Source organism: Squalius cephalus (genome assembly GCF_949319135.1).
Source record: "Squalius cephalus genome assembly, chromosome: 9".
NCBI classification, from domain to species: Eukaryota; Metazoa; Chordata; class Actinopteri; order Cypriniformes; family Leuciscidae; genus Squalius; species Squalius cephalus.
Genome location: NC_137130.1, coordinates 26,725,263 through 26,743,808, shown reverse-complemented (window position 1 = coordinate 26,743,808; position 18,546 = coordinate 26,725,263). Strand labels below are relative to the sequence as shown.

General features: G+C 39.4%; 1 protein-coding gene across 7 annotated transcripts in view; it reads right to left on the bottom strand.

The window, feature by feature from the left end:
* The window catches only part of myo16 (myosin XVI), a 231,488-nt gene that overhangs the window by 179,312 nt on the left and 33,630 nt on the right, over window positions 1-18,546 (bottom strand). For 4 of the 7 annotated variants that reach the window (XM_079881646.1, XM_079881647.1, XM_079881641.1 and 1 more), the window contains exon 1: window positions 10,287-10,543. The exons of the other annotated variants lie outside the window; for them this stretch is intronic. In XM_079881646.1, coding sequence (XP_079737772.1) covers window positions 10,287-10,314 — 28 coding nt within the window. In that variant the 5' untranslated portion in view covers window positions 10,315-10,543. Of the gene's footprint in view, window positions 1-10,286; window positions 10,544-18,546 lie in introns of those variants that run through there. 7 annotated transcript variants of the gene reach the window in all.

The window sequence follows — 18,546 nt, the reverse complement described above, 5'->3', positions numbered from 1 at the left end:
ACACTCCTGGTCTCTCACCCAACATGTGAAAACCATCATTAAATGTGCATTTAAACCCAACACCACAAGGGAAGCTACAGTTCTGTAATTCTCAATATAAAGCATCAAGAGGATTGAGAAAACCCTTTTTGCCACCTTCATCTTCTAACCTACACATAAATACACACCTTAACACATTCAAAACTGATAGCTCCACAAATGCACTTTCTAAGCCTTCAGATTTGAATGCAGTACCATGAACATTTGCCCTTCAAATGCACGGCAATGTCAGACAGACTTAGAGCAGTAGGGATTCCCACAGCACCATTCAACATGGATGTGAAAGACATTCTCCTCGTTTAAAGCCTTGAACACAATCCACAAGACTCAACCATAAGCTGAAGTCAGTGAAACATTCCCAGAACCTCCCTCCCAACACATACGCAGAGGAAGCATGAACGCAATTCCATTAACAAAGGGAATTAGCTGCAAGCTTTCATCTCCCCATCAGCCTGCTATCAGTGAGCCACAGATATGTGGGACAGTAGCACATACAGTATAGTCACAGGACTGTATGGCACAGGCTTGGAACTCTATATTCGGAGAGACTCCCATTTCTTAGTCACGGAATCAAATGAGCATGATCCAAACTCAGCCAAGAGTGAAGATCATGTGGATTAAAGGCGCGCAGAGGAATACTGACCCACTACATTCTGCCTGGCAATGGTAATGGCTTGCAGTTCCATTTAGAGAAATTATAAAGGGAGATTAGAAGCCAGTGGTTCTCTTGCAAAGTAGAAGAGCAAGAATTGAGAAATAAATTGCAATGTCTGGACTGAACACATCTGGCAACAAAGAAGCAAGAATTTTAATGTAGGTCAAGACATAGAAGGCATTAGGAATCAATTGCGGGTGGCTGTGATGGAAGCACATTGACATGTTTACAGAGTACACTGAAAAAGGTGTCTGGTTTTACAAGGCTAAAGGCAGAGTTAAAGAAACAATTCACCCAAACATGACAATTTTTTAAACATCTATTATGTTTGCATGTTTAGTTGTCGCATGTAGTTAAAACTAGCTGGCTAACATAAATTAGGTTGTTTTAACTGCAAAAATTAATTGAGATAGTTTTGGTAGCATCAACAAAAATAGGACTTATACAAACCAATCAATGTTTTGCCATGTGCGCCATCATTTTCCAACTAATATGTTTATGGATGCATTGTTATCTGAGAGTTTTCTGTATCTGTTATCTGAGAGTTAACTGTCCAATTTACAGGTAAAAAAACAAAAAAAAAACCAAATTTACCAGTATACAAAAAAAATTTATATTATATTATATATATATATATATATATATATATATATATATATATATATATATATATATATATATATAAATAAATAAAGTGTGAAGTAATTCATATTATAATTAGTAATTAAAATACATTAATTTAAATGTATATGTTTTAAACAAATTTCAATATGATAAAATGTAAACTTTAAAAAAAAGTTTTTGTATTGGGTCAGTAAAAATGTTGGCAAGAAATCTGAACTAATGGCCCAACTTGAGTCTAAAATCCTTAATGGTAAGCCCTGCGAAGCTATCATCTGGCTTCATAAGATTTGGAACGTTACATACACAAGTCGTAATGTCATGATCGATGTCATCTGTTGATGAACTATTGCAATAAAATTATGTTAAAGGGGCTCTAAGTGATGTTGGGTGACATCACTTCTTGTTGACGCTTAAAGTATTGTCAAACAAAAACGGAGGCTAGCTAGACCCTCCCTCCTCCTCATCCGCGCACTAACCCCCCAAACCCCACCCCCAAATCCTTCTTGTCGGTTATTGGCTGGAACAGTTTGTTATGTTTCGTGGTGTGGGTTAGCCCAGTTTGTTTTTCTTGCCATTTGTGGAGCCTGGGGTGTCTACAGAGACCGTGTTTTTTTTACAGTGTGTTCAGGGGACAGGCAGCTAGCGGATGGTGAGGAGATGTTTGCTGTATGTGACAAAAAAAATGTATGGCCTAAAAAACGTGTGACATCACTTAGAGCATCTTTAAATAGTCAAAAAAATCAGATCTTGGTATTTTTTGGTTAAATGGCGATATACAATATGTATCTCAGTACGCTCTACGTTTTTCTATTTGGATAAAGAAAATCAGTATTTATTTAAAAAAAAAAATATATATATATATATATATATATATATATTTCACATCCTGCTCAATGATATCCTACAAACAATGTTGATATTGAAGGATATGGAAACAAATAATGAATGTAATGTAGGTTATGCAATATATTATGTGCAAAAAGGCAGTTAAAAATCACATTCTAACATTACAATCTAAAAACAAAAATAATGCTTTTGTTTTTAAATTGACTAAAGGCTAAACTAAAAAATGAAAATAAAAACAAAAGCACAAACTAATTATATTAGCCTGCATTTTATTGCCCCATTATAAATGGTCACTTTCATAAAATACTTGTGCGTTTACAATTCCACATATGGCACATTTATTGTCCCCAACAACAAATATTTTAGATATGTATATTTTAGTCAGAATCTATTCTATTGTGCTCCGTCTTTTTGGCACGCATGCGCGTGGTGGCGCTCATTCACGGAAGCTTGAATTTTAGCGGGGATTCACTTGAAGAAAGCTCGTCCTCTCCTGACAGTGAAATAGACATATTTGTTTGACTCTCTAACATTTACAGATGGAGAATATACCTGTGAAATGTAAGTTAAGCACTGAGAAAAGCAACACATCTTAAACGCATTAACAGCGCAAGTATTTATCTGTCAGTCAGCAACAATAGCCTATCTGTCAGAGCATCTGACTGGGCAAGCTGCTTTAAACTTGTTAACTATCTTACCAGTTATTTTGAAGCTCTTAAAGAGATACTTCACTGTTTTTTCATATTGAACTATGTTATTCCCTTAACTAAGACGAGTTGATACATAGCCTACCTCTCTCATCTCAGTGCGTGCACTCAATCGCTCTGGCGCGCGGCGACACTTTGATAGCACTTAGCTTAGCCCAGTTCATTCATTAGGGTCCAAACAGAGATGAAGTTAGAAGCGACCAAACACCTCCACGTTTTCCCTATTTAAATACAGTTACACAAGTAGTTACACGACCAAGTATGGTGACACAAAATAAAACGTGGCGCGTTAAAAGGATAACTATAATGTATGGCGGAATAGCACTTGGGAGCACTTCGACTCAGTGCAGTAAAAAGTCACGTTGGTTCTAATGACAGAAGTGAGAGGGAGAGGGGGAGAGGATTTTTCAGGCGTGACTTTTTACTGCGCTGAGTCGAAGTGCTCCCAAGTGCTATTCCGCCATACATTATAGTTATCCTTTTTACCCGCTTAGAAAAGCGCCACGTTTTATTTTGTGTCACCATACTTGGTCGTGTAACTACTCGTGTAACTGTATTTAAATAGGGAAAACGTGGAGGTGTTTGGTCGCTTCTAACTTCATCTCTGTTTGGTCACTAATGAATGAACTGGGCTAAGCTAAGTGCTATCAAAGTGTCGCCAGAGCGATTGAGTGCACGCACTGAGACGAGAGAGGTATGTATCAACTCGTCTTAGTTAAGGGAATAACATAGTTTAATATGAAAAAACGGTGAAGTATCCCTTTAATATAAGCTTGTGTCATGTATAGGACAAATTGTACTATGTACTTTCACTGCAGCAGCTCACACTGCGTCCTCCGCTATTTTTCAGATGTGCTCGTATCAAACTGATTTATCGATATAAACGGAATTGCCTCATTCCATATCGTTTAAAAAAACTCGATATACCGCCCAGCCCTATTAAATAGTATAACATATAGTTACAAAAGTGATGCAAACCAAGGCAACATTACTGTATGACTGTGTACCTGCAAAATTAGTTCAATACATTCCCAGTGGTGAGGAACAGAAAGCAGCTTTGGACATTAGTAGAACAGCAGCATAAGCCAAAAAACACAAATGGGATGCTGCTGTATTGCCGGTCCCAGCATGAGACTAATGAACCAGGAATGAACTCCTGCATCTCTCAATCCAGTCTCGGTTTCATCTCTTTCTTTAGCTGTGCTCCATTGCGGTTTCTCTTTAAACTCCCTCTCTGTCTAACAAAGCCATCAGCCGTCTTTCTTTTCCTTTTTACAGCCACCTTACAATTACATTCACCCCTGTTTTTTATTCAACCATTCAATCACCAACATTTCCAGCTCTGTTTCTTCTTGACCTCATTCACTGCTGTCTGCTTCTTACTGGCTTCTTTATGGCCTACGCTGACACAGTCCATAACTGTTTTATAGAGGACTGCATTAAGTCAAACACAGCCATCACCCACACACACCCACACACAGAAATTTGTTACAGACGCAGCCCTCTGCTGAAAGATATTTTGTATCTATAATGAAGCAGACATGACTAAGCACTCACACAAAAACTCAGCAGTAAAAAGTTGCTCTTGTTTTTTTTGTCTAATTAATCACATAAGAAAATTCAAAATACAAAGGTCAATGGAATATTCTATTTGGGTGGGAGATTAAATGTAAACAGAGATATTGGATAAGAGGAGCGTCTTAAGTGAGGGTACAGATGTGGTACAAATATACATCCCCCTTATGCTGCCAAAACATTTCTGATGCATCAAGGCATTAGGGCTTGGACAATAAATCAAAGCATTGCGATTCGTGGATCGATTCTGAGATTTTCAGAATGCATCGCGAATTTCTCTTGAATCGATTCTGAGCTTAGTTTTTAACAGCAGATGGCGCTCAAGGCTAGTTTTTAACTGCACGCTCAAATGCTCACGAAGAAGAGCGCTCGTACGTTTGGCTGAGTCTGAGAATGTACTCGCACCTCAGAATGCTTTTATGACGTGAGATTAATGTAAACAACCCACTGCAAATGCCCTTCTAATTCACTTCAACCATCGATTTATTGTCACAGCCCTACAAGGCATGGACTCGACAAGACCTCTGAATGTGTCCTGTAGTATCTGGCACCAAGACATTAGCAGCAGATCCTTTAAGTCCTGCAATTTGCAAGGTGTGGCCTCCATGGATCGGATTCGTTGGTCCAGCAAATCCTGAAGATCAGGGTTGGGCAACTTTGGTCCTGGAAGGCCACTGTCCTGCAGAGTTTAGCTCCAACCCTACTCAAACACACCTGAACAAGCTAATCAGCGTTTTAGGATTATTTGAAAGCTACAGGCAGGTGAGTTTTATCAGAGTTGGAGCTAAACCCTGCAGGACAGTGGCCCTCCAGGACTGAAGTTGCCCATCCCTGCCATAGATGCTCAATCAGATCGAGATCTGGGGAATATGGATGCCAAGGCAGCACCTTGAAATCTTTGTCATGTTTCTTAAACGATTACTGAACAATTTTTGCAGTGTGCATTCTCTTGCTGAAAGAGGACACTGCCATCAGGGAACCTCATTGTCTGGTCTACAACAAACTTTAGCTAGGTAGTACGAGTTAAAGTAACAACGTTACAAAGTTTCCCAAAAGAAAATTCATTGCCTAGAGCGCTTCCAAAGGCCTGCCTTCTTCCCATACTGCATCCTGCTCTCATCTCTTCCCCAGGTAAATGACATACACACCCAGCCATCCACATGATATCAAATAAAACATGATTCATCAGATCAGACAACCTTCTTCAACTGCTCAGTGGTCCAGTTCTGGTGTCACATGCTCCTTATAGGCACTTTCAGCGCTGGACAGGGGTCATCATGGACACTCTGACCAGTCTGCGGCTACACAGCAAACTCTGATGCACTGTGGCACCTTTCTATCATGGGCAGCATTAAGTTTTTCAGCAATTTACAGCAGCTCTTCTGTGTGATCTCCAGATAGGGCTAGCCTTCATTTCCCACGTGCATCACTGAACCTTGGGTGCCCATGACCCTAACACCTGTTCACCGCTGTCCTTCCTAGCACTACTTTTGGTAGGTACTACTAACCACTGCATACCAGGAACACCCCACAAGACTTGCCGTTCCAGAGATGCTCTGCCATTACTATTTAGCCCTTGTCAAATTCAGGCCTTTCACATGGAATGTTTTTTTTTTTAATGCAAGGTGCAAGGTCAGAAGACATTTTTGAAAAGTTTAATTTGAGAATGCAGTGTCATGAACGAGACGCTAAACAAGACGCATGTGCATGTGTGCAACGGTTACACATGCACGTCTACGTGGAAAAGCAGCACAATGGAATGCAAAAACATAAGTGGGAACTGCCTCCCCCAAGTCATTTTAAACTGTTGATTTTATACAGTATCAAAACTTGTGGCATAAACTTATTTACTACTGCTGTCAAATGTAGCCTATTTTGTACAGTACTGATATTCAAACACAAGCAGTGGATCATGGGTGCTGGCTGAGTTGGTGACACCTCTGACAGATTGCAATATGTCACTCATGTGATTGAACGAGTCATGGGGAGGCAATGAATGACAGGAATGGTGGTATAAAGAGGGAGATGTGTGAGGTTTCCTCATTCTGGGTAGCTTCTGTGTCTCTGCTTCTAGGCTGTCAGTATTGATTTACACTGGAATATCTTATGAGCTTCTGTTAATATAAGAGGCATGGGAATAAGAAAGCATAAATTAGACAGAGTGCACTCTCTCTTTGCCTTTCTAACATAAACATGCTCAGTTTCTTGAACACAGGATGCACTGTAGAGGTGAAATGCTAGGAAATTTTCATATCACAGTTATAGTGACCAAAATCATTATGGTTATAAATATTATTGTTAAAATGCACTGGAATAGTTTCACATATGTCAAAAACCAGCAAACAACATACAATTAGCAGCACTATGCACATTTTCTTTGCATAAACATAATATTAAATAATAGTGGTGCAACAGATCACAAAACTCACGGTCTGGATCATATAACATTTTTTAAGTCACAGATTGGATCATTCTTCAGACCAGCAAAATAAAAAAAATTTAAAAAGTAACTTTGCTTTCCATTTATTTCTTAAAGCACACACTAATACCACAGCAACAACTATTAGCTTAACTAGTCGGAACACTCAGAATCAGAAACTGCTGCATAACATCATATAACATAACATATAACATAACACATTTACCATTATGAATTATGATACCGCTTGGTCTGTTGGTTCGTTAGTCCATTGGGTCGAGTTGCTTTCTCACCTCAACCGAACTGCTCCAGAGTTCGTTTTCAATCGGGCCGAGACCACCTCGTTCAGGCGATCTCGGAGCGATTGTTTTGGTGCGGATCTGAGCGTGACTGCTGTGCTCACATATGCCTAAACCAACCGAACTAAGGGAGACAAAGGCACCAGGTTCCAAAACAAACGCTCCAAAAGAGTCAGGTGTGAAAAAGCCCTAAGAGCTGAAAGAATCTTTACAAGAATTAAAATATGGAAGGGTAATACTAACTGCCTGGAATTTATTGTGGTTTATCGTTATATTGGTAACGGTTTCCTCCCTAATGCATGGACTCTAAAAATCCCTTCCTTTCCCCCCCTCACAAGACAGATGGAATCAGACAAACCTGAATGTGAAAGACTTCAGTAAGCATGCACTTGTCTCCTCTACTACATATCAAACCTTGAGGGGGCTCTGAGAAGAGCACTAGTGGCACACATAAACACAATCACACTCTACAGGTACACACACGCACACACACACACGCACAATGTTCTGCTGGCTTTGCACCAGAGTGTGCGACCTTGCGCATTCTCTCACGGTTTGCCTCTGGCACTGGCCATCTCTGCTCAAACACACAGGAAGAAAGAGTAAAGGTGAGGTGAAGAAAGGGAGGTGTAAGTGATAGCACAAGGTACTTCCCATGCATACAGCACACTTTAAGTTGTTTATAAAATTTGGGTAGTTGAACTTGGTATGCTTTTCAGGGTATTGTGTTTACAGCTGATAAACCAGCCGAAGTAAAGTTCTTCGGCAATGAGGTTTTTTGGGGTGTTTTTTTTTTTGGTTTCTGAAATTTCAGTGCATCACTTGTCTGAACAGCTGATACCTAGCTATAAAAACGAACATGAAAAGTATCTAGTTCAAAGACGTCAAATGTCTGTACCCCCACCACCCACCTTAAAGTCCCCATCAAGTCAAAATTTAAGTTTTTTGGCCTTAGTATGAATGTTACTCTTCCTGTTATCTATAAGATAGTTGCTCCAAACCAATAACAAAACTTACATTTAGAATGCTTAATCATTCAAAACTTACAATCTGTCAGTCTCACTTCCGCCAATATGCATCAAAGATGCTCTCTAGAATCTGAAGCGTCCCTCCCCTATATTAATAAATAGATGCTGAAGCTGCGGCTAAAATTGGTCAATTGTTCACACATTTACTATTTTCTACATTGTAAATGGCACATATTCCACTATATAGAGGATATGGAATGATTCAGACAGTGTATACTTTCCATTGGGGCGAATGAAGTCTGGTTTTATGTTAGTGTCGCGCAAACTGCCGCAGCGATAGCACAGCCTGCTCCGGTCCAGAGACACAAAAGCACAGAGCGGATCATAAGCACAAGTTGGCACAGACCACAAATGTGTTGAATCCATTTGAATTCTGCAGAGAATGCTATATATTTTAAAGCGATATGGAGGAGAAACGGAAACTGCGACTTTAAAAACCTCAACGGCTCTGGCTGAGATGTGATATAAAAGAAATGCTATTTGCTATTTTATAAAAAGGGGAGGAGCTGTTCAATATGTCCCACCTTGTCTTCCTGTTTCAGTGGAAATTACATCAACACATTGAACATTGTTGCGTGTTTCAAGGCACTTCAGTGGGTCTTTAAATTAAAATTTTGAACTGTCCGACTCCCACCTTCTTAACGGTATCCAACAAAAGACAATTTGACAATACATTAACTAATAATCAGGTCACTGTAGTAAATAACTTATTTAACTATTAACTCGGGTATTGTTTATCATTTTGTGCTAAACCGGGTTATCGCACGATTCCCCTCCCATTACAAGATAATAAAAACAATTCTTAAAATTAACATAAGTAACATAGATCATTTGGATCTTTTGTACAGCATGACAATTACATTGTCTTATTCGAAGTCCCATTTGTACACAAATTTTAGTGTTGCCAATTCATCCAGCTCAACCATTCAACCTTGTTACCCAATTTAAGAAAAAAAAAATACATATCAAACAAACATTTGTCTTTAATTTATGGGAAATATAACTTTACCAAAAACTGCAAACCAATATTTGATTCAAGCAAGCAGCCACCGCTCAGTTTTGGATAGATCTACCGGTTACTTAGACTTAAGAGTATATTGTTAATATTGGTAACAGGGTTGGAAATGTCATATGAAATGAGCTGGAAATAAAAATCGCTCATAAATATTAGTTTGACTTTCCTCCTGAGGTTGACAAACAACATTATATGTAGGTTATGCAACATCTTTTTTTTTCTTTTCTTTTTTTCTGTACTCAAACAAAAAAAATATATAATTAAACAGAGCAAGAGCATAATATAATCCACTAAAAGCAACAGAGGTGGTGTGTGGGTGTGTGTTCAAATGAGCAAAACATACAGAGGGGAAAACAAGCAATGGAGATGAAGGAGAATTAGACTATCTGAATAAAGATGAAAAGAGAGGGGTGGCAAAGGGACGAGTTTAACAACTGCCTTTCATCTGCAGCTGGCAACACAAACGCTTCCTGATTACCACCTTCTCCCACATCAGCATCTCCATCCTCCCAGCCACCACTGCAACATCCGTTTGGGTCTAAAACATCCCTTCCCTCACTCCCTTATCCTACCTGACACTCTCATGTTCACAACCACACACACCACCACAAATGCAAAGATACACACGAGAGAGGGATCCTGCAGAGGCTGTCAGACTGTCACCCACCAGCTGTCTGTCTGAAAGCAGGCAGACTCCCGTAGGAGGTCCCTACACACACCGGTCAACTTTTACATTGCTGCAGCATCCTCCTGCAACTTCACACATGACACACATAGTAGGCTAACCAAAGCTAACCCATCATCATGATGACATCTCATCATCCAGCCTCACTGCACAGGATGGATGGATGGATGGATGCATGCATGCATGCATGTGGTGTGTTAAACACATGCATTAAGCACCCATGAATTTGATCTGCATCAGATACACACCCTAAATCACACACAATTCCTCCTGCCTCTCAATCACTCTAGCCAACGCACAAAATGACATCATTGACAAATGACATCATTGACGAAATGACATCATTGTCATATGCATGCAAGGAAAGACGCCTCTCTCGCGGCTCGTTACTTACAGCATTTGATGAAATGATAGTGTGACATTTTTCTCCGCAGATCACACAGCTACAGGTTCGTGCTCTCCGGTGCGGTTCTGTAGTAACCGGCGCTATACATCATTCAGAGCCCGGTCTCTGAAATTCGCTTTACCTCCCCGTGCATTATTAAAGGGCGATCGGGTTGCAGAGGCGTTAGTGGTTGTAGTGAAGAAGGAGCGGTGGATAAGGTGACAGTAACCGTTCGCTCTCTCTCCTGCAGTCGCGTCGACTCAACCGAGCCGCTCTATGACCATGACCGCCACACGTGCTATTGTAGCGCCGCTGATTGACGCGTCCTTAACCCCGCCCACCGCTGCACACACACCCCTCGCACACAGAAACGCGCGCGCTCTCGCTTCAGAGAGAGGGGTAAAGAGACGGATGGTGAGGAATGGAAGAGAGAGTGATGAGAGGAGGTAGGAGGTTTGGGGAAGGAGAGAGGGAAGAGGGGAGGGGAGCAGGATGAAATTTGGGTTCAGACTCAGGGAGAGAGAGTCTGAGGTAAGTTACTGCAGTGCGGCTATCAGACACTGTGTGCTGGGAGCGACAGATACGACGCGGCAAAATAGAGCCAAACATATTTCAATAAAGCATGTTTAAGACCAGATCTTATGTTACCATATAAAGTAAAAAGTTAACATAATGAAGAATAGGCTACAAACACCATTTTTTGTCTTTACTTACATCTGTTACAAGTTCCTCTCATCTCAATAGCCACTTTCACATGGCAATCCCGATAAATTACCATAAAATTGCCAGAATTACTTTACTGGTAAATAAATACACATGCTGTTCACACAAGCAACAGCGTTCCGGTGACAGACCATTTACATCAGCTCCAAAATATTGGTAAATTCTGTAATGTCAGTCATTGAAAGTGATCTTCATCCGCCCGCATAAGGACAAGCGCTTAAGTTTAACTATCTGTTCCATTTGACAAAATGTTTTGCTGTCTGAGTGATGGGGGGATGAGCAAACAGAATGCGTTTTTGCTCTTAAAAACACGAGACGCAGATAATAGTATCCAACTGCAGAGCCGCAAAACTGATGAATGGAAAAGAAGGCTGGGTCCCGATCGCAACACGTTGAAAAAGCTGCGAGACGTAGCGCAACGGTCAAAGATCATCTTGCGCATATTTACTATTAAACTATCAAAAAGCTTAGGCTACTGTAAACAGCACTGAGTAATCACGTCATCTCCATAAGAACTTTATGATTGGCCAAAAGCAGACTTCGGGCCCTATCTTACACCTGGCGCAATGCAGCGCCAAGCGCGATGCAAGTGTTTTTTGCTAGTTTCAGTCCGACGCAGTTATCATTTTCACGTCCTGCGCCACGTTGTTTAAAAAGCAAATGCATTTGCACCCATTTGTGCGCCCATGGGCGTGCTGGTCTGAAAACGAGGTGTGTTCTAGCGCATTTTTGGCACATTGCTATTTTGAGGCAACAGAAATAGACTGCGCCATTGACCAATTGAAACCTGGTCTAAAGTCAGTGGCACAATATTTTTTTTTTTGTTATTTAAAAGAGCGCGTTAGTAATGTGCACAACGCGCGTACACTGCTTATTAAACACACAGGGATGCACAGCAGCACATAAACATGGCAAATATTTCAAATAAAAGGATTTACATTTACATTACAATGTAAAAGATTATTATTGTGTACATAAAGATATGGTGGAATCCGGCTTGACCCGTAGATAATCTGCTTGCGCACTTTTACCTCGCACACGAGCAGTTCCGTTTGCGCTCTGGAGACGGCTTCGGTCTTTCCACTATCAAATTCTGTCATGTAAATAGCGAATCTGCCATGACGCAAGCGCAACTGGCATTTAAAGGGAATAGGAGATGAGACTCTGATTGGTTTAACGCACATAAATCCCAAAACACACCCATTACTCATTAAGAGAATAGGGACAACCCTTTTAGACCATTTTTCCCATCATTAAACTAGCAAAAGTGGATTCGGACACGCCCTAAGTGAACTTGCGCCCTGTTCTTTAGACCATGCGCTTAGATCGTTAAAATAGGGCCCTTCTTGTGTCAGCGCGTTCTGACTTCATACGTGCTCATAATCTTCATTCCGCGGTCACACAGAGCACATTACCGGTAATTTACTGGTAATGTTACAACTTCTCTTACTGGTAAACTGCCGGAACCAATTTGCCAGTATTTTTGAAAAGGTCCTGTTCACATACATGATCTCTTACCGGTAATTTACCAGCAAAGACTGTATGTGTGAAAGTGGCTAATGACAATATGCTGTGGAAGTATTAGGCTACGTTGAGACTGCAGCTAAATGTGACCCAAATTTTTTTTTATTTTTTTTTATTTAAGGCTGTTAATAACTTTTTCAAGTCAGACACAACAGAGATTGATCTAATTTGACACCGAAAAGGAAGACTGATTACCACTATCTAACTGCTGGTTGGTCATACTACTTAAGACACAGTCTTAACGTAATGGCTATGATGTAGCATTGCAAAACATTTGACTTGTTTCGCAAAAGTTGCATGTTGCATGGTCCCTGATCTTTTCAATTCCAATTTTTGCCACCTCCATACTGTATGTGGTACTAAATCCGATACAAGTCAAATGTTTTGTAAAGCGACCACAGTCTGAACAGTATTATAATGACTGCACTATAAGCAAAACACGAGGGCTCGTATCAGAAATGTTTTAAAACTCTTTTTTTCGCATCTTCGTCTTTGTTTTTTATATTACCTGTGCATAAATTTGCTGGCTTCCGTGGCAGATCATCACTATAAATAAATGCGTAATCACTTACTTAAATGTTCTTCGTGTTTACTTCCGTATGACCATGATCTGTTCGCACTGGAATCTGACATTGGCCACAAATAAAACAACAATGTGAATGCAGATACAAAAAAAAAAAAAAAAAGTTCTCGGATTTTAGCAATAAATCGGAATTGAGCACTAAGGCTCGCAATGTGAACATAGCCTTAGTTTTGAAATCATGAGCGTTCAGTTCTACAGGCAGTTTTTTTTTTTTTTTTTTTGGAGCCAATGAGCTGTAAATGTCATTTGACTACTGACTCTCGTCACTGATTAGCAACAATTAGCAACTGATTAGCGCTGCATCCGAAATTGCATACTGAATAATAGTTACATTTGATTTAAAGGTATAATGGAGGATTTTTTACTTCCGGGTGGATCACCTATACTATTGGTCCTCCTAATTGTCAATCATTCTGGTGAATCAATCAAACTTATTCAAAAAGTGGAGAGGGCGGGTCTTATCTAAACTTCGGAAAGATCCTCCACTATACCTTTAAAACTTACTTCATGACCGTTCAAAAAAATATGTTATATATCTTTGGTATAAATGTGTCAATGTCATGTGGCCAGTTCCGTCGCTTCACTGCCATTCACAAATCCTCTCCCATGTCCTTATGGGATATTAAAGTGTCCATTGGATGCACACTTCAGAATCTCATCGGAGATAATAGGTCATCCGGGTATTTTTCACATACTGTTTTATGAATACTATGAATTCAGACATACAACTTGACTCACATATGTTTTTCCCCTACTATATGTGACTTCTGTCTGAAACATATATTGTGCATAAACTGACAATTTAAATAAACAGCACAGACAGAATGAAGGAACAAAACCCCCTAGAATGCAGTGTCATTTATGATAAAGGGCATATTTTGTTGTATCTCATTGCTTGCTCTCAGTGTTGACGGGTGCGAGTCCTGACAGCTTAACTGCTCAGCAATAGTGTTTAACTGGGGACAAATTACCTCGGACAAGCTTCCTCTTCCTTCTGCTCTGGGTTGACACCTTCATGCATGCACAGGGCCAGGAAATTACATACATGCAAAGTCTGCAAATTTCATGTGACGTGTGAACGTGAGGTTGTGTAAAGTGCATCAGACTGATTACATTGCATTTCCATCACCGTTTTGACCAGTGAATCTGGTTCACTGTGTGTTGGAGTGTATGTGGGTATGACTGAACATGAATGTACGCATATCTTTGTCTTCCTGCCAAACACCTCCACACAAACCCACACATAAACTCCACTTTAGAGGAAAAAAACAACCGTGAAAGCAAAAGAAATAAAGACCAAAATAAAGCCTGTCATGTGTATCCAGGTCAGAGATTTAACCCTCTTCTTCCTGCATCTGCTCGGTTTGCCGGGATTCATGTGCAGTGAAATGGGATATTATAGCCATAGATGGATATTGTAACAATGTTCTATCTGGAGGAGTTTTAAATGATTCCAAGGATCATAAACCCAAATCACATTAATTCACAAGACTCTAATCCACATTTACAGAGATATTTAACTCATTCTCATGGACCATAAACATATGCTCTAAAATAACTTGTCAGAGTCATGGTTGTTTGTGTGGAAGCAGTTCTATCACTATGACCACATCACTAAATAAAAAACTTAATAATTATTTTGGTGAGAGGGACTTATTTGAAAGGATGCATCTTTCTCGCTGCTATCATTCGCAGCAGATGCGCAACCCAGCGCCCTTGAGCAGAAGGAATGGAAAAGAAGCGGTATGGGGGAAAGACAGATGGAAGGGTGGATGACAGATAGAGATATGAAGGCAAAAAAGATGAACGAGTGGGCCGAGGAATGGACTGGAGGAATATTTAATGCAGCTTTTTATTTTGATATATTCACTTTGTGACTAGAGACACAGGCGACAGAGATGACTCTGACAGAAACATGAAACGTGTGAGAGACTTAAAAGGAGTGGAAAGTGTTAATGTCCAAAAATTGTAATAAAATCATGTGGTGTTTTTTTTATTTTTTTTTATTCAATGCGATACTTTGGCTTTTCTACAAAATAGTGAGTTGCTTTGCTGACTGTTATAGTATCCTAACTGAAATGGAACCTCATTGACTGATTTGTAATGCTCTATACATAGGGAGCAACACTTTCTGTCATACAAATAACACTCCTTAAAGAAAGTGTGATTAGAATTTTACACAAATAAAATGTATAGAATTAGTAGAATTTAAGCATTTTGCTAAGCTAATGCGGATGATATGAATTAAAAATACAAATATTGGGTAAAAAATATTTTTTATTAAAATATTTGTATTGATACTTTTTGGCATTTTTATTTATTCTAAAACTTTTGTATATTCCTCTCATTTTTTTTTTTTTTTTTTTTTTTTTTTTTGCTGCCATGGATTGGGTGGTTTTTGAGGATGGATGGATGGATGGATGGAAGTCTGAGCAAACAATAGAGAGTTACTAAAAAGGAAGAAGAACATAAGATTGAAAATGACTGAAAAACGAAGAGTGGTAAGACATATTCCCATTGGATGTGATCTCCGAGAAGGTCACATTTCATGGATGAGCAATAGAGATTATACATCACTTGAGGGGACAAAAGACCCTTCACCCCATCCTCTTCCACCAGCCAGAATTCACCCAGCAGTTAGAGAGCAGTGAATTTTGAGAAGGGCCCACACAACCCCACAAGACAAAATAACTTAATTCAAACATTTTCCTTTTTGTAAAATTATCTCTCTTATTTAAAAAAAAAAAAAAAACTATTTGAAACATCCCACAGATTTTCAAAGGAGTATGAACACCTATGAAAAAAGATGGGTAAGTAAATTCATGAGCTTTGCTATATAAGCTATATGCATTGTTACAATTTTTCCTTTTATTTTTTCACAAAAAAACAAAAAACAATGTAATTCACAGATGACAAAAGATGCACAAGGAATCCCGACATGTCTCTGCCAGTCAGTGCACTTGAGTTCACCTTGGTCAAAGGTCACAGAAGAGAACTGTCTATGCCAGTGAGTCACAACGGAGAAATGAGATGTGATGTTTTCCTCCATCTGTGTGTTATGAGAAATGTCAGACCTTCAAGTTGCAGATGAGAGAAAGGGAGGGAGACCGGTCTCCTCTGTCAGACCAATAAAGGATTGGAGAGAAGAGTGTCATTTGAGGTAAATGTCAAGACCGAGAGGGAGGAACAGAGATAGAGAAAGAAAGCATATGAGAGAGAGAAATTACCCTATTTCCAGAAGATGATATGAGGTATGAGTCTCAGCGTAGGTATTGAGCTGTCAGGACTAAGATGGAAAAATGCGTCTTACCAACAGCTGTCAGTCTCTGGGTAAAGAAGCCACTACAGTAATAAACCAAACACTGATCATGAGTATGAGGGACATGCCACCACAACATCAAAACCAGCTGTGTACTGCAAGTCACTATACCTAACTTCAAAACTGAGCAAAAGGGCAAAGTCTAAACTGATTTTAGTTTTACAGTTATAGGAATCCTTTACCCAAAAAATTTAAATTTTAATAAGTTGTTCCAAACCAGTTATTTTATTTACATTTTTGTATATTCTTTTTATTGATCTAATTTAAAATTTTGGGTTAGTTTCAACTAATTGTGCATACACACTTACAGTCTACGATCAGGCAGATAAGGTCATTTGCTGATCAATATTATCAATGTGAATGTGAATGTCAGAATCACACCTGACTTTTCTCCGGGTATCACATCGGAAATGCAGCTCAAAGCTCAATAAATGTATTTGGATCAACTATAGCAATACATATCTGGATGGCAGTACATATTAATCATGTGTCTGTTTCTTGGTGAACGGATGAGTAACATTTCCACTCAACTCCAATAAGCTTCTTCAGCACACTGACACAAATACTATTCTTCTAAAAGCGTATCATAGCGTTGTAAAAAATAATTATTGACTGAATATGTTGTGTGGCAAGTGTGCTTGCATCATGATTTGAACAAGTTTAAGGCAAGGTAATCGAGTAAGAACAATATGTATTCAGAAGACTTGGAATATAGAGCACAACTAATATGAACTATTGTCTAAATTAGTTAAAAGAACAAAAAAAATGGCAAAGAGCATCTTGGATAATCTGCATTCTGATATAGTTTTTCACAATGAAGAAAATAAAATCAAAGTCTACAAGTTTGTAGTGTTTTGAATTGTGTTCCAAACCAAAACAAGTAATAAAAACTCAGTGAGTGTTTTAGCGCAATTTTCTGACGTCATGGGATCACAACACTAAGAGATAGTAAATCTTTTTATGTTTTTTTTTTTTTTTTTTTTTTGCTTTTTTTTTGTGTGTGTGTGCGTTCCCGAGATTAGACCTTCCTTAACATAATGCCGAAAACCCGAAGTCTCTAGGTGGTCTGGTTGAGGAGGAGATAGAAGTGCAAGATTGGTGCGCACAGACAGAACAGAAATCATGAGTTAACAATCGCAATTTTGTCCGTAGAAAAATTGCGCTAAAAAGATCAGATGATTGTAAAGTTACATTTAAATTTGACTAAATATTAACTTATATGGTTAGATATGTGAGGAAAAAACAAAACAATTTGTGCTTAAATGTGTATCAATTGAATGTGTTGTCAGCCAATCAACCTTTACTTACATTATTCAATTAAAGGCAGGGTAGGTGATTTGTTCCAGAAACATTTCGTGTTATGCTAGTTGAAAGTCTCTTCACATCCTGTCACTAAGTTCACTAAGTTAAGTGGTCCAGATGTATTTATATGTATATATTATCATCTGTGGATGGCATAAGACCATAAAATGTTCATCCAATCATTGAATTCGGTCCGAATGCAATGATACAATGTCCTACCTGCCTGTCAACGTATGTGTTTCCATACCTCCGCGCACTTGCTCGCACAGACATCACACTTCATCAGCGTGTTTTATGCTATGCAGAGTTAGACCGTCACAGACGTCAGTCGCCGAGCAACGCAACCGAAACAGCAGCCACCTTTTACAGTTCCTCCTGAACCAAAACAACAAGCTTATGCTGCGTAACTACTGTTATTTGGAAGAGATGGATACCCACGCAGGGTACGATGGATACCCACGCAGTGGCGGCGCCAGGGAGGAGCTAGGTGGTGCTGTTGCTCCCCCTATAATAGCCATAGCACCTGCCCAGCACCCCCAAGAAATGTCTGTAATTTTTTTAGATTTATATTTTAATGTCATGTTTAAATAGTCTTTTTCATGTTGTTAAAAATAGGAATTAAATAATAATTTAAAAATCGCGAGCGGACGCGCTGGCGGGGGCAGGCGCGGGCGCGGTCGCCGTGAGCGCTGAGTGAGCAGGAACGAGTAACGTAGTGAGTTGTCGTCGAAAAAGATGGATAAAGCAAAAAAACTGTCGGGGACTAAAAATAGAAAGAGAAAGAGGGAAAAGGAGATGGCATGTCAATTGATGCGACA